Here is a 13,607-nt window from a genome sequence, read left to right on the forward strand (position 1 = left end):
AGTCACAAAGCAACCTGAATATGAATTTAAAAGTTCTTACTTTAAATATGGCCTTGCTACTGCACCTTGATTGTCTACTGGATCTGACTCAACTACACCTTCATTGTCTAATGGATCTGACTAAACTACATCTATAATGACTACTGGATCTTACTCAACTACATTTTCATTGTCCACTGGATCTGACTCAACTACATCTTCATTGTCTACTGGAGCTCACTCAACTACATCTTCATTGTCTACTGGATCAGACTCAAATACATCTTCATTGTCTACTGGATCTGTCTGTACTACATCTTCATTGTCTACTGGATCTGACTCAACTACATCTTCATTGTCTACTGGATCTGACTCAACTACACCTTCATTGTCTACTGAAGCTGACTCAACTACACTTTCATTGTCTACTGGATCTGACTTAATTACAACTTCAAGCCTTTTTTGAGCACCTAATAATGGGCCTTCACTACCTACTTCAGCTTCAACTACATCTTCATTGTCTACTGGATCTGTCTGTACTACATCTTCATTGTCTACTGGATCTGACTCAAATACATCTTCATTGACTAATGAATCTTACTCAACTCCACCTTCATTGTCTACTGGATGTGTCTCAAATCCACCTTCATTGTCTACTGGATCTGACTCAAATACACCTTCATTGTCTACTGGATGTGTCTCAACTCCACCTTCATTGTCTACTAGATCTGACTCAAATACACCTTCATTGTCTACTGGATCTAACTCAAATACACCTTCATTGTCTACTGGATCTGACTCAACTACACCTTCATTGTTTACAGGATCCGACTAAAATACACCTTCATTGTCTACAGGATCTGACTCAAATACACCTCCATTTGTCTACAGGATCTGACTCAAATACATCTTTATTGTCTACTGGATCTGATACAACTCTCTCTTCATGATCAAACTCAACAACACTGCATTGGCATTTTCTATAATAAATAATTGAGATATACATATTAGACATATTTATAAAATTTATTGAAACATAAATGCATAGATTTTAGTCATGAAATTTATCTGCAGTCTTTTTCAGATTTTAACAGATGAACTGAAATATCTTTTTCTGCAATTATGAATTTGATACTGAAATTGTTTACTCTGAAAAGCATCTTTTCCATATTAGAAGCTACCACAGGTAAAGAGATTTATTCTAGCTGATTAGAACAAAATAAATTCTTAAATTTACATGTAATGATAATTTTAATTTCAGATTTGAACTCAACCTTGCCTCTAGCTCCTTCAGAATCTGACTCAACCATGCCTTTATTTCCATCAGAGTTTGACTCAACCCTGCCTCCAGCTCCTTCAGAATCTGACTCAACCATGCCTTTATTTCCATCAGAATTTGACTCAACCATGCCTTTATTTCCATCAGAATCTGACTCCACCATGCCTTTATTTCCATCAGAATTTGACTCAACCATGCTTCTAGCTCCTTCAGAATCTGACTCAACCATGCCTTTATTTCCATCAGAGTTTGACTCAACCCTGCCTCCAGCTCCTTCAGAATCTGACTCAACCATGCCTTTATTTCCATCAGAGTTTGACTCAACCATGCCTCTAGCTCCTTCAGAATCTGACTCAACCATGCCTTTATTTCCATCAGAATTTGACTCTGCCATGCCTCTAGCTCCTTCAGAATCTGACTCAGCCATTCCTTTATTTCCATCAGAATTTGACTCTGCCATGCCTCTAGCTCCTTCAGAATCTGACTCAACCATGCCTTTATTTCCATCAGAGTTTGACTCAACCATGCCTCTAGCTCCTTCAGAATCTGACTCAACCATGCCTTTATTTCCATCAGAATTTGACTCAACCATGCCTCTAGCTCCTTTAGAATCTGACTCAATTATGCCTTTACTTCCATCAGAACTTGACTCAACCATGCCTCTAGCTCCTTCAGAATCTGACTCAACCATGCCTTTATTTCCATCAGAATTTGACTCAACCATGCCTCTAGCTCCTTCAGAATCTGACTCAACCCTGCCTTTATTTCCATCAGAATTTGACTCAACCATGCCTCTAGCTCCTTCAGAATCTGACTCCTCCATGCCTTTATTTCCATCAGAGTTTGACTCAACCATGCCTCTAGCTCTTTCAGAATTTGACTCAACCATGCCTTTATTTCCATCAGAATCTGACTCAACCATGCCCCTAGCTCCATCAGAATCTGACTCAACCATGCCTTTATTTCCATCAGAATCTGACTCAACCATGCCTCTAGCTCCTTTAGAATCTTACTCAACCATGCCTCTATTTCCAGAAGAGTCTGGCACCACATCTTCATTGACTACAGGACCTTTACCTCCAACCACAGCTTCACCTAAATCTAATTCTGATATGATTTCATTTTCAAAATTTGGCACAAAGCCTCCACAACCATTTGGCACCAAGCCTCCCAAACAGTATAAAGTCAAAGAATTTTACTTTAATCGGTTAGACACAACACCTTTCTCATTTGGTACCAAGCCACCACCTGTACTGGGCACAAAACCACCTCCAGGATATGAGGTTAAATGGTTTTATCAAAAAGCAGTTTCATCGTCAACAGAGTTTAAAACAACTTCAATTCTCCTAACCAAAATAGGCGCAACAACTCAACCATTTGGCACTAAGCCACCACCATCATTGGGCACCAAGCCACCTCAACTTCATAAAGTTGAAGAATTTTACTTTGAAGGAACAGAATCAAGTGCACTTTCACCAGAATTGACTACGACGTCCTTGTCTACAGGAGCTGACTCAACATTTTCAAAATTAGGCACAAAGCCACCTAAGCCATTAGGCACCAAGAAACCTTCACATTTCTTACTTAATGGATAAATTGAGAGCGAAATTTAAAAAAAAAATAACATGTTTTTATTAGGACAATAACCTTTGTTTTCATTATTAAATATTTTATTTTGTTTAACATGACTAATAAAGACAACCTTTTTTCATGAATGGTGTTTTACTTTGGGAATAAAATTTTCCTTAAACATGGGAATTATAAGACGACTTAAAACCGGTCTTCGATTTCTGTTGGTTGATAAATGCCAAAGCTTGTCACAAAATCAAGACTGAAAGTATTTTGAGCTTATGTGGTCTGCTTTCCTAGTTCTTCAAAATCGGCGGAAATTTATTTTTCGTAAACGTACACAATTTAAATAATTGGTACAATTAAACAGAAGAAAAAAGAGCTATAAGAGAATATATCAAAAATGAATACAAATACAAGAAACAAAATCATACTGTAATTAGGTCGTGCATATAAAATTAATAATATCGTCAATCTCAGCTTGGTCAACTCCATTGATAACAATCTTATTGTTTTTTGCAGAAATTAATTCATTTAAAAATGGAATCCTCCATTCTTCTTCCAAGGGTATTTCTTGAAATATCATACAATTTTTTGTCGATAATATTCAAATCTTTCTTGCATTTGTCTGCAATATTTCTCAGATTTTTTGCAGTTACTGACCTTTGATCAAATTTTAAAAGATTTATCAAAAGTCTGATACAAATTTTTGACGAATTTTCTAATGAAGAAATGAATGAAACAAATCTACTGCAGAACATGGTCATTAAATGAGATGACTGTGACAATGGTTCGATAAAATATCTATGACAAGTGTTTGGTAATTTAAACACAATTCTAACTGCAGTGTTCCAAGACAAATAAATTCTGAACACATCATTCGAAAATAAATTCCATAAATTGGATCCATATATACTCGTTGCATAAAGGTTATATAATTTAATCAAAACTGTTGAATCTGCAAAGTAAAATTCTTGATTCAGGGAATGAATTTTAGCAATAAACTGTCCACGTTTCTGATTTATATCACGAGTAAATGAATTATCTGTTTGTAGCGTGCATCCAAGATGTTTTACATGATCAACATATGGTAATGGTACATCATTAAGATAAATGGGCAAAATGTTTACAGTATCGATTGGATATTTTGTAAAGATTATACACTTAGCCTTAGACTTTTCAACTACATTGTTAGTACTAAATTTCATTGAAAATAAGTTTGCAAATTGTTCACATATCTTCACCATATTTTGTAAACCGTTTCTACTAGGACGAAGCAATATATTGTCGTCTGCGCATATAAATATTTATTAAACATTTGAAAAATTTCGTTATTACTTTTTAAATCAGAATTGGACAGAATTAAGGGGGTGCAAATATGGTAAACCACAATTTCCAAGATTATATTAGTTATATTTTTTAATTGTTAATTGTTTTATCTGTAATACAATACAAACTGTGTTCACGTAATAAAACCACGCGAAAAAAAAGATATAGAAGTCATTGCTTAATTCCCATGTCTATTGGGACACCCTGTAAAGTAATACGTTCCTTATCTCTGGGTCAAACATCTTATTCTGATCATATTGAAACCCTGCGAAAAAAAATGTAGATAAGCTATTAATGTGGTCTAATTGAAGGAATTTGAGAAAAGATCATAAAATTGACAATTTGTGAAGTGATAATAAAGAATGTATATGTGTTTAACATGCTAGGGGCAGAGGCGTAGTCAGGGACCTGGACCTGTGAAATCCATGGATAACAGGGTTTTTCAGGCCCCAACAGCTGTTGAGCCCCGCCCTGGACATATTCTTGACTACACCCCTGACAGGGGCATTTTTAGTGCTTCCACAGGGTTCCAGCCCCTCCCCCCCTCCCAGTTAACCATTCTTTGGGATGGGGCCTAAGAGAGCCCGTCTAGGAAGGGGGCAGGTTTTCAAATAAACCTTTCCTAGTGTCATGGGAGGTCCCACACAAAATTTGGGCCCAATACAGACAGAAGTGCCAATAAGTATCTCAGGTTTACGATTTTGCGTAATATAAATGTCATTGGTTGTGTTTTTATATAATATCAGTATACAGGTCAAGTAACTATATACATATATATCTTGGTATAGCTTCTATTTCTTGTCACATACAGTTCTGCAACTAACCAGAGCCAGGTGATTTCAATATTACTTAAATTTAGAAATGTATGGGCTCATTTCGAATCTTAAAACAAAGCTAAAAGCATTGAAGCATTTGAAGCAAATCTGTCAAGGGGTTCATGAGTTATGATTGGACAAACAAACATACAAACAAACAGAGATTACTACTTAACATATGTAGACACAAAGGAAAATTGCTCCCATTCTTTCCTAGTCTTCTGAAATGATAAATGTCAACATTTTTCTAAATTTTAATGGTCCATAAATCTTCTCTGGGGTCATTTGATATGCCAGAAAAAAATTGGGAACTTGTTTTGACGTACAGGGTGTCCCACAAAACATAACAGTTGGTGAATAGTCTTTTTCCACATTCTGTATTAGATATTAAAGACTTTTTGCAAATCATTTCTTTCAAAAAATTATTTTAACTCATAAAATTTATTTTTAATTGAGCTACAATGAAAAGACTCAAGATATGACGAATCTGACTATAAATAGTGTCTGTAAACAGACCCATGTCACTGAATATGTGATTAAGAAGTCACTTAAAAGCTCTTTGCTTTGGAAAATCAAATACATTTCAGTATTGATGTAATGTCGTGTTCGTATTCTGCGCTGCAGCTAGGACAGTCTAGGGGGCCGAGCGCCAAGGCTAGAACATGCTCTCTTTCATTGCGTCGCATGCAATTTCCTTGGGCGTCTGCCTAATAAACATATCTATTTCCTACGAGTACAATAGTACCATAAGAGTACCTTTACTAAATGAAATTCTAGATTTTCTGAAACTAATGTGCATGATTCATGACCTACTCGATTACAATCACTCAACCATTTCATTTATTGTGAAAAATTGCATCTTGAATTAAGTAATTTAAATGATTAGATTACGAGCCAACAAGTAAAGTATCTAAATCTAGTGATTCCTGTAACAATGATAGGAATTCTATAAATAGATAAAATTATAAAACTTTCAAAAAATCCGAAATTAATAATTGTTTAACAAAGACCTCTACAATTTAAGTAATAAACAAATGTAAATATCATTGTGAAATTATATTTCTTTTTGAATAGTTTTGATAATGTGTAAAATAATGATATATAAAGAATATCTATTATGAAAAAATCTTGCTAATTATAGTTATTAAATTAAAAACTTAAGAACCGCTTAAGAATTATCTGGTTCAAAGATGTGACACCTAGTGGCGGAAATGTGAACTACAAACACGACGGTCATAACTCTATACTCTATATAATAATGATTTTATCAATAAAGTGACCGAAAACTAATCTTTAAAATGGAAAATTAGGACCTTTTCCTAACATTTTTTTTCTACTTATAGATACATTTTTGGGTCCATCTTATCTGTCATTGTGAAAATATATAGAGACTAATTCCTTTTTAACCCTATCTCTGCTGGGGTACTTGAAAACCAGGATATGCTGGGAAAGAAGCAGCCTTCTACAGTTCTGCTACAGAAAGCTCTAAAGGTTTAACAAATGGTGGGGTGCGAGCCTGTTCCCAGTTACCTATCGTTGTTTAAGCCTGTTTGCCTACCGCCTGTTTAACTCTTGTTATACCCCTGACCTGCAGATCTTTTTGAACCTGTGGAAGATTTAACAAAACTATTAAAGCATTCAGCTTTGCGTGCAGACAGATACTGTGCTACTGATTCAGTTTCTGTTCAACTTCAAGTTTGAGTTCTTGTTCCCGTTATCCTGCTCCATCGTTACATACCAGAGATTCCACCTGCTGTCACACCCGTCTAATTATAATTGAAATGAGCACATTCGAAATATCAATTTTAGAGTTTATTTAGGAGTTTTTTCACTTCCTTCAATATGGTTGAAGGGGGGTGGAGAAATACTCATTTCTTTCTTGGTATGTTCATGCTTATTGGAACAAAATCCAACTTGTATACATGGGTGGCACCCCTTAATTATTATGTATACTGCAATGTTATCTCTAAAGATTGTTATTTTACAATTGTGCAAAAACAACTGTTAACAGACAGCAAAGCAGGATTATGGTTTGAAATTTGTTTGGCAAAAGAAAGTGGGTTTCCAAAAATTCAGACAATTGTTCTGTTGGGATATAAACTCTTAAATAAAACTTGTTGGTTCCTGAAGATAGGAATCGGCTAATATAATTAGGCCATGACAACAAAATAAGAGGATAAAATTAAATTAAGCTTTACAAGTTTTTTAAACTTTGCCTTCTATTCTTCCCAGCTTCAAAATTTTCAAATATTTTTTTTCTGATTCTTTTCATAAAAATTGTTTTGAGGGGGGGGGGAGAGATTGTAACGGAGTTCAAAGTACGTATTTTTAACAAAGAATCAATTAGCTCTGTATATGGGAACTCTGTTGGGTGTTTACATAAACTAAACTCCTTTTTTTGTAAAATTCACAAACAAATGTAACAGATTATTTAAGAATTGATATTTGTGCTTTTATGAATAGTTAAAATGTATTTATATGTTTGTATTTTTTGTGAACATCCTGTGAACACTGTGTATTTTTACGTATCGGATCAAGGTTAAAACTGCGCCTTAAATCTAACATTGAAATCTTGGAAAGATGATATCATCAGTTGTAACCAATCTTTGAGCAGCTCCGGAGTTCCAAACCAACTCTGTACCAACAAAAAGGTTCTAAAAGTTCGTCTACACTTGCTTCAAGCAGATCCCTACAGAAGCAGCCTTCTACGGTTCTGCTCCAGACAGCTCTAAAGGTTCATCAATACCAGCAGTTGAGAAGCTCCCTAAATTCCCCCACAGCAACTAACTTCACAGTCATAACGTTTCCATATATTCCGTAACAAGTTTTTACCAATAAACATTTTCAAACCCCACCAAGTATCATTTTATTAGACCTAAGGTTTAACAAAATATACACAAGTGCTTTAAATTTCCATGCATACACACAAAGATGTAAAATGTAATAAAATCGTTTAGAAGCTTAAAATATCTAAATTAACATTTAAAAAATCATTTTTTGCTAAATAACTAGATTTCGCAGTAAATATTTGAATTTTTGCAAAGAACCTGTCAAATCATTCGTTGGGATGTTTAGAAAGATGAAAATTTAAAAAAAATGCAAAAAAAATCATTTCTGACACCCCTAGGCTTAGTACGTCAATATAATTCACCAAAACCATACTGCAGTCCTTCAATTATCATACAGGGAAATTTTCATCTTTCTAAACATCCCAACGAATGATTTGACAGGTTCTTTGCCATTTTTAGAAAGCCCTTGAAAAATGAATGTAAATGAACATCTCAATATTTATTTACTTTTTTTAAGATTTCTAAAATGTTTTTAAAAAGTAGGTCTTGTGACTTTTGACATGCATCTCACTTCCCTATCTCAACTCTAAAGTATTTTTGAAAATATTGAAAACACTTATTTTACACAAAAATATATGATATGATTACAAGGTCAGCACCTTCGGTTAGAGCTCAGATATAAAAACCTGCAATCTGTTGGAGTATAAAACACTAACTTTGTAATGAGTGTTAAAAAACTACAAGAATCAGGGGAAGGAGAGAACTGTTGAAAAAATAATGAAACTGATATCTTGTGTTAAGGAATTGAGGCTTTGCCACAAACTCTGATTTTAGAATCCTTATACCTTTCCAACCCAATGTCGTAGACCTATAGATATTTCAAACATTGAATTCTGTTCGATCAAATAATCTCAGTTTGACATATCAAAGGTTTACACCATTAAGATATGTGTTATGGATACCAAGACAATACTGAAAACATCCTATTCCTCCGATGAAATTAATGATTGTCTGTGTTTTTTAAAGGGACTGTAAAGGAAAAATGAAAGGGGGTATAGGCTGAAAGCTAATCACTTTAGCTCTTAATCGTGACCCATGAAAGTTTTATCTAATGTTCCTGTCTTGAGAAAAAATGATAAAAAACTCTGCTAAAGTTATACGAAAGTTCATAAATGTAAAATTTAGAAAATCTGAAACTTAAATTACGTGACCAGAACTATCACCAGTTGCAGAGCAGTATACTGGTCATGTGTCTCCGCCTGTATCACGTGACCACTTTACTGCACTGCAATTGGTAGAATTTCTGGTCAAGTAAAACGGACGTGTAAATAATATATGAATTAAATCTATTAAAAAAAGAAATAAGAAATATAAAATTATAATTGGAGTAAACCTAAGTTACAATTAGCTTTCTCTGGGATATCATAGTTTTCAGATTGGTTGTGTATTTGCTGAATTTTATCTATTTAAACCCACTACTTTTATACAAACTTGTATATATATTAATTTTCGTATAAATTTGACAAAGTTTTATATCAATTTCTCGAGACAGGAACATCAGATATAACTTTCATGGGTCGCGATCTAGAGCTGAAGTGATTAGCTTTCATTTTTCCTTTACAGTCCCTTTAAGCTTGTTAGAGAGAAAAACAAGAATATGATATTTTCCGGATTGTTTTAACTCTTGCAAATCGGATCAGCATACATACAGTATAAAATGGAGGCCAGAAAAGAAAATTTTTAAGAAAGAAATGAAACTCTTTAATTTTTCACAAACCTTTTCATCTAGAAGATCAGCTCCAACTAGTTTACAGCATCGGAAAAAATCATGATGACAGTATCCTCTAAAAATCATGATGACAGTACCCTCTAAAAATCATGGTGACAGTATCCTCTAAAAATCATGATGACAGTACCCTCTAAAAATCATGGTGACAGTATCCTCTAAAAATCATGGTGACAGTACCCTCTAAAAATCATGGTGACAGTATCCTCTAAAAATCATGGTGACAGTACCCTCTAAAAATCATGGTGACAGTATCTTCTAAAAATCATGGTGACAGTACCCTCTAAAAATCATGGTGACAGTACCCTCTAAAAATCATGATGACAGTATCCTCTAAAAATCATGGTGACAGTACCCTCTAAAAATACCCTCCCTCCCACTTCTTTGCCTTTTTTTGCAATTTTGACAGTATTTTTATTATCTTTATCTATCTATCTAAAAAACACACAACCTCTTTAAATTTTCAAAATCCAGTCAGTTTTTACACTTTATAAGTCCTACTATAGATATAATCATAATAAACAGGGGCCGGTATTCAGGCTCCTTAAAATGCTTATACAGGCAACCCTGGATGTAATACACTATATTAACTTAAATATAAATTCGTTTAAATACTGCTCCGTTAGGTAACAGAGCAATCAAAAAAGTCAAATGAAATTTGTTAAATTACAAAAATTTGTACTGAAGGAAGAGCAGGTTTTAGTATTAAAGCATTTCACAACAAAAATACTCCTTGTAAATATATTAAGTTTATGTATAGTTCTTATTAGAGGTTTAATTGAATAAGAATAAATATAATCATTATTATATTGAGCCTCCGGCCTCCCTATTTGTGTCAGGTAAAAACCAACAGTGGCCGGTATTCAAGGTCCCTAAAATGCTTAGAAAGTCAACCCTGGATAAAATCCTGTATACGCCCCTGCTTTAATATCTTAAATCGTTTAAACACTGCTCTAGTATGAAACAGAGCAATCTATAAACAATTATTTAACAAAAACTTTGAAATTACAATATATGTGCTTGTTGTATCCTAGACTGTTCCACAGAAAGAGTGAACAGTCCCTTATGATACACCCAGAGATCGGAATGAGAAGTACAGCCCGAACCGTAGAAGAGTAGACGCACATACAAGTCGTCTACAAACATAGAGAATAGAATATATAGAGAGGAATTTACTAGAGAAAAGTGTAAAACGGCCATTTTGTTGTACTGTTGCCATACTGCAGATGTACTTCACATATTTATGCTATATAAACTGTTGGGCCCTGGAATATCATTTTATAGAAAATCTAAAATTATTCTTAAAAGAAAACCAAATTATGAAATAGGCTAGTTTCATAATTGACCAATGATCATTTCACATGGACTCTATGCCTTCCACTTTACAAACGATGATTTTCCGTTATAACTATAAATCAAATGATGTTTTTTATTCACCTAATTCATTAAAAAGTTTATTTAACAGTTTAAAAAATTCGAAATTGAAATGAATAGTCTAGGGAACATACTGTATTAATGTACTCTGCTGCATATAATTTGTGAACATTTACATGATTTGTACACTTTGAACTCCCTTTCAGGCTGAAAGGGACTGAAAAAATTCATACCGAGAGATTCTTTTAATTCCTCTCTATATATTCTATTCTCTATGTCTACAAACTACCGTTCCGGGCCCTCTGCTATACGTAGTGCACAGAAAGCTTACAGCATACTGTGGGTATCCAAGTGAACGAGCTACTGAGAAGAAGATGAACAGGAGATCAGTAATAGTCATCAATCCTGCGTACCTAGCTGCAGATGTAGAAGATGATCAAGATAATGTAAAGGAGATTGATCCAGCAGATCTCGCCCCTTTAACTAGTGGCTCTGCCCCTATAGTTTATAATGCTCCAGCCTCCGAGGATGGAGAGGAAGCTGAGGATGGAGAGGAAGATGAGGATGGAGAGGAAGCTGAGGACGAAGAGATCCCAGCATTGGAAGATGATCATTCCAGCAGGGACGATGAAGAGATTGAAGATTGGTTATTGAGGATGAGCAATGCACTAGGAGATATGGATAGATTACAGAGGGAATTTAGAACCCGGCCTCGAGAGGACACTAATGATCCTCAGCCCTATGTAGGTCCAGACGTTGGTGTTTGGGACTCAGGGAGAATGTGGGAAAGAGAGTACCAGCTGTATCCTGATACAAGCAGGGAGGAACTCAACCAACGCTTCTTTGATCAGGTCTGGAACATGCTCCGGATCATGCAGGAACGCGTGGAAGGAAGGACCTGGAATAAAGAAGAAAGATATGATTGAAGGATTGAATGCAGTACTGGTAACACATTTTAGATCTAAGAAGCTTGTTGATAAGGTCCTTAGGGATCGTGATCATGATCTTAATAAATAAGGATCATGATCATGATCTTAATAAATAAGGATCATGATCAATGCTAATCTGTTGTATAACAGGAATAATAAATTAGTATGTTTCACTTATTTAATATGTAAAATAAATGTTTATGTACGATGGCTAATCGTTTCATTTAAGGGATATTATCAGGGTATAAAGATAATGGACCATAAAAGGAACTGATCCGCTATAGGAAAAGACCTAATGTATGACCTTATCAAGATTTTAAGTTTATGAGTTTATAGATTAATAGTAAATCATTTAAATCTGACATAGTGAGAAAACATTTCTAATACATCTAAAATGTAACAGTTTTTATATTTGTTAGAAATTACGACACCCTGAATATAGAGCAGGTTTATTAAAGCATTTTCACAAAAAAATACTAGTGGTAAATATATTAAATTTATGAATAGTTCTTATTAGAGGTTTAAATGAATAAGAATGAATATAATTCATTGTGAAAATTTTTTTTTCTCCTAAGACTTTGCAATCTTGCAATATTTTATGAATTTTCTAGTTAAAAGCTGAGACACCTATCGGCAGAAATGTAAACTACGAGCAAGGGGTGTAGCAGCTCGTAATTCTACTTGTGGAATCTGTACTTTTTTGTCTTTTGCTTGCATTTTCTTTAGTATACATTTATTATTATTATTATTATTATTATTTTTATTAAAAGTCCAACTAGATATAATCATAATAAACAGGGGTATTCATGGGCTCCTTAAAATTTTTATATAGGCAACCCTGGATCATCGAAGTAATACACTACATTAATTTAAATATAAATTCGTTTGAACACTGCTCCTTCAGGTAAAAGAGCACGCGAAAAAGTCAAATGAAAATTATTGTAAATTAGAAAAATTTGTCCTGGTCCTAAAACTGTCTTGGGATAAGACCTGTTGTAGGCGAGTATACGCATAATTGCATGGGTACTGGAATAGGGTATCGCTACGAGGCTCGCGCACGAATGAAAGGTCGATACGGTACGGGGGGAAGATCCGTACCCTCTGACGTCACTGATTAAAACTATTGATGGAGAATTCTCAGACCGCCAAAGAAATGCCAATCACAATTATGCGTATACTCGCCTACAACAGATCTTATCCCAAGACAGTTCTAGGACCAGTATCCACTTTGTGCCCTGTACCTGGTTATAACGTAGTTAGGTACAGAAGCTAGAATTGTATGACTACCTTACCCTATTCCAGTACCCATGGCATAATTGTGATTAGCATTTCTTAGGCGGTCTGAGAATTCTCCACAAATAGTTTTAATCAGTGACGTCAGAGTGTACGGATCTCCCCCCGTACCGTATCGACCTTTCATACGTGCGCGAGCCTCGTAGTGATAACCTCATCCGGTCCTAATGTTTGGCTAGTACCCATTTTACAACAAAAATACTCCTTGTAAATATATTAAGTTTATGTATATAGTTCTTATTAGAGGTTTAATTGAATAAGAATGAATATAAGTCATCCTGAAAAATCTTTATTTCTTCTGAGACTTTATGATCTTGCAGGATTTTATGAATTTTCTAGTTAAAAGCTAAGACACCTAGCGGTAGAAATGTGAACTTCAGTAATTCTACTTCTGGAGTAAATGCTTTTTTTGTATCATTTATTATTATTATGATAATTATTATCATTTCAAATCTTTTTTTTAAG

General features: G+C 34.4%; 1 protein-coding gene across 1 annotated transcript; it reads right to left on the reverse strand.

Moving 5' to 3' along the window:
- Nucleotides 1–216: 216 nt before the first annotated feature.
- LOC111709880 (uncharacterized protein DDB_G0290685-like) lies at nt 217–2,761 on the reverse strand. The gene is made up of 3 exons (XM_023483810.1): nt 1,254–2,761; nt 591–810; nt 217–542 (listed from the first exon to the last, which is right to left on the reverse strand). Exons 1-3 carry the CDS (start codon nt 2,244–2,246, stop codon nt 217–219), a joined length of 1,539 nt encoding a protein of 512 aa, XP_023339578.1. The 5' UTR covers nt 2,247–2,761.
- Nucleotides 2,762–13,607: the final 10,846 nt, after the last annotated feature.

This window comes from Eurytemora carolleeae, unplaced genomic scaffold (assembly GCF_000591075.1).
Source record: "Eurytemora carolleeae unplaced genomic scaffold, Eaff_2.0 scaffold334, whole genome shotgun sequence".
Taxonomy (NCBI): Eukaryota; Metazoa; Arthropoda; class Copepoda; order Calanoida; family Temoridae; genus Eurytemora; species Eurytemora carolleeae.

What these genes read in the sequence shown, in the direction of transcription:
- LOC111709880 (XM_023483810.1), bottom strand. Translation starts at nt 2,246, where the DNA reads ATGGTTGAGTCAGATTCTGATGGAAATAAAGGCATGGTTGAGTCAGAT. An exon ending in CTGAAGGAGCTAGAGGCAAG is followed by an intron (nt 811 to 1,253) that starts GTTGAGTTCAAA and finishes GGTGTATTTTAG; the next exon opens with TCGGATCCTGTAAACAATGA. An exon ending in ACATCCAGTAGACAATGAAG is followed by an intron (nt 543 to 590) that starts GTGGAGTTGAGT and finishes TATTTGAGTCAG; the next exon opens with ATCCAGTAGACAATGAAGAT.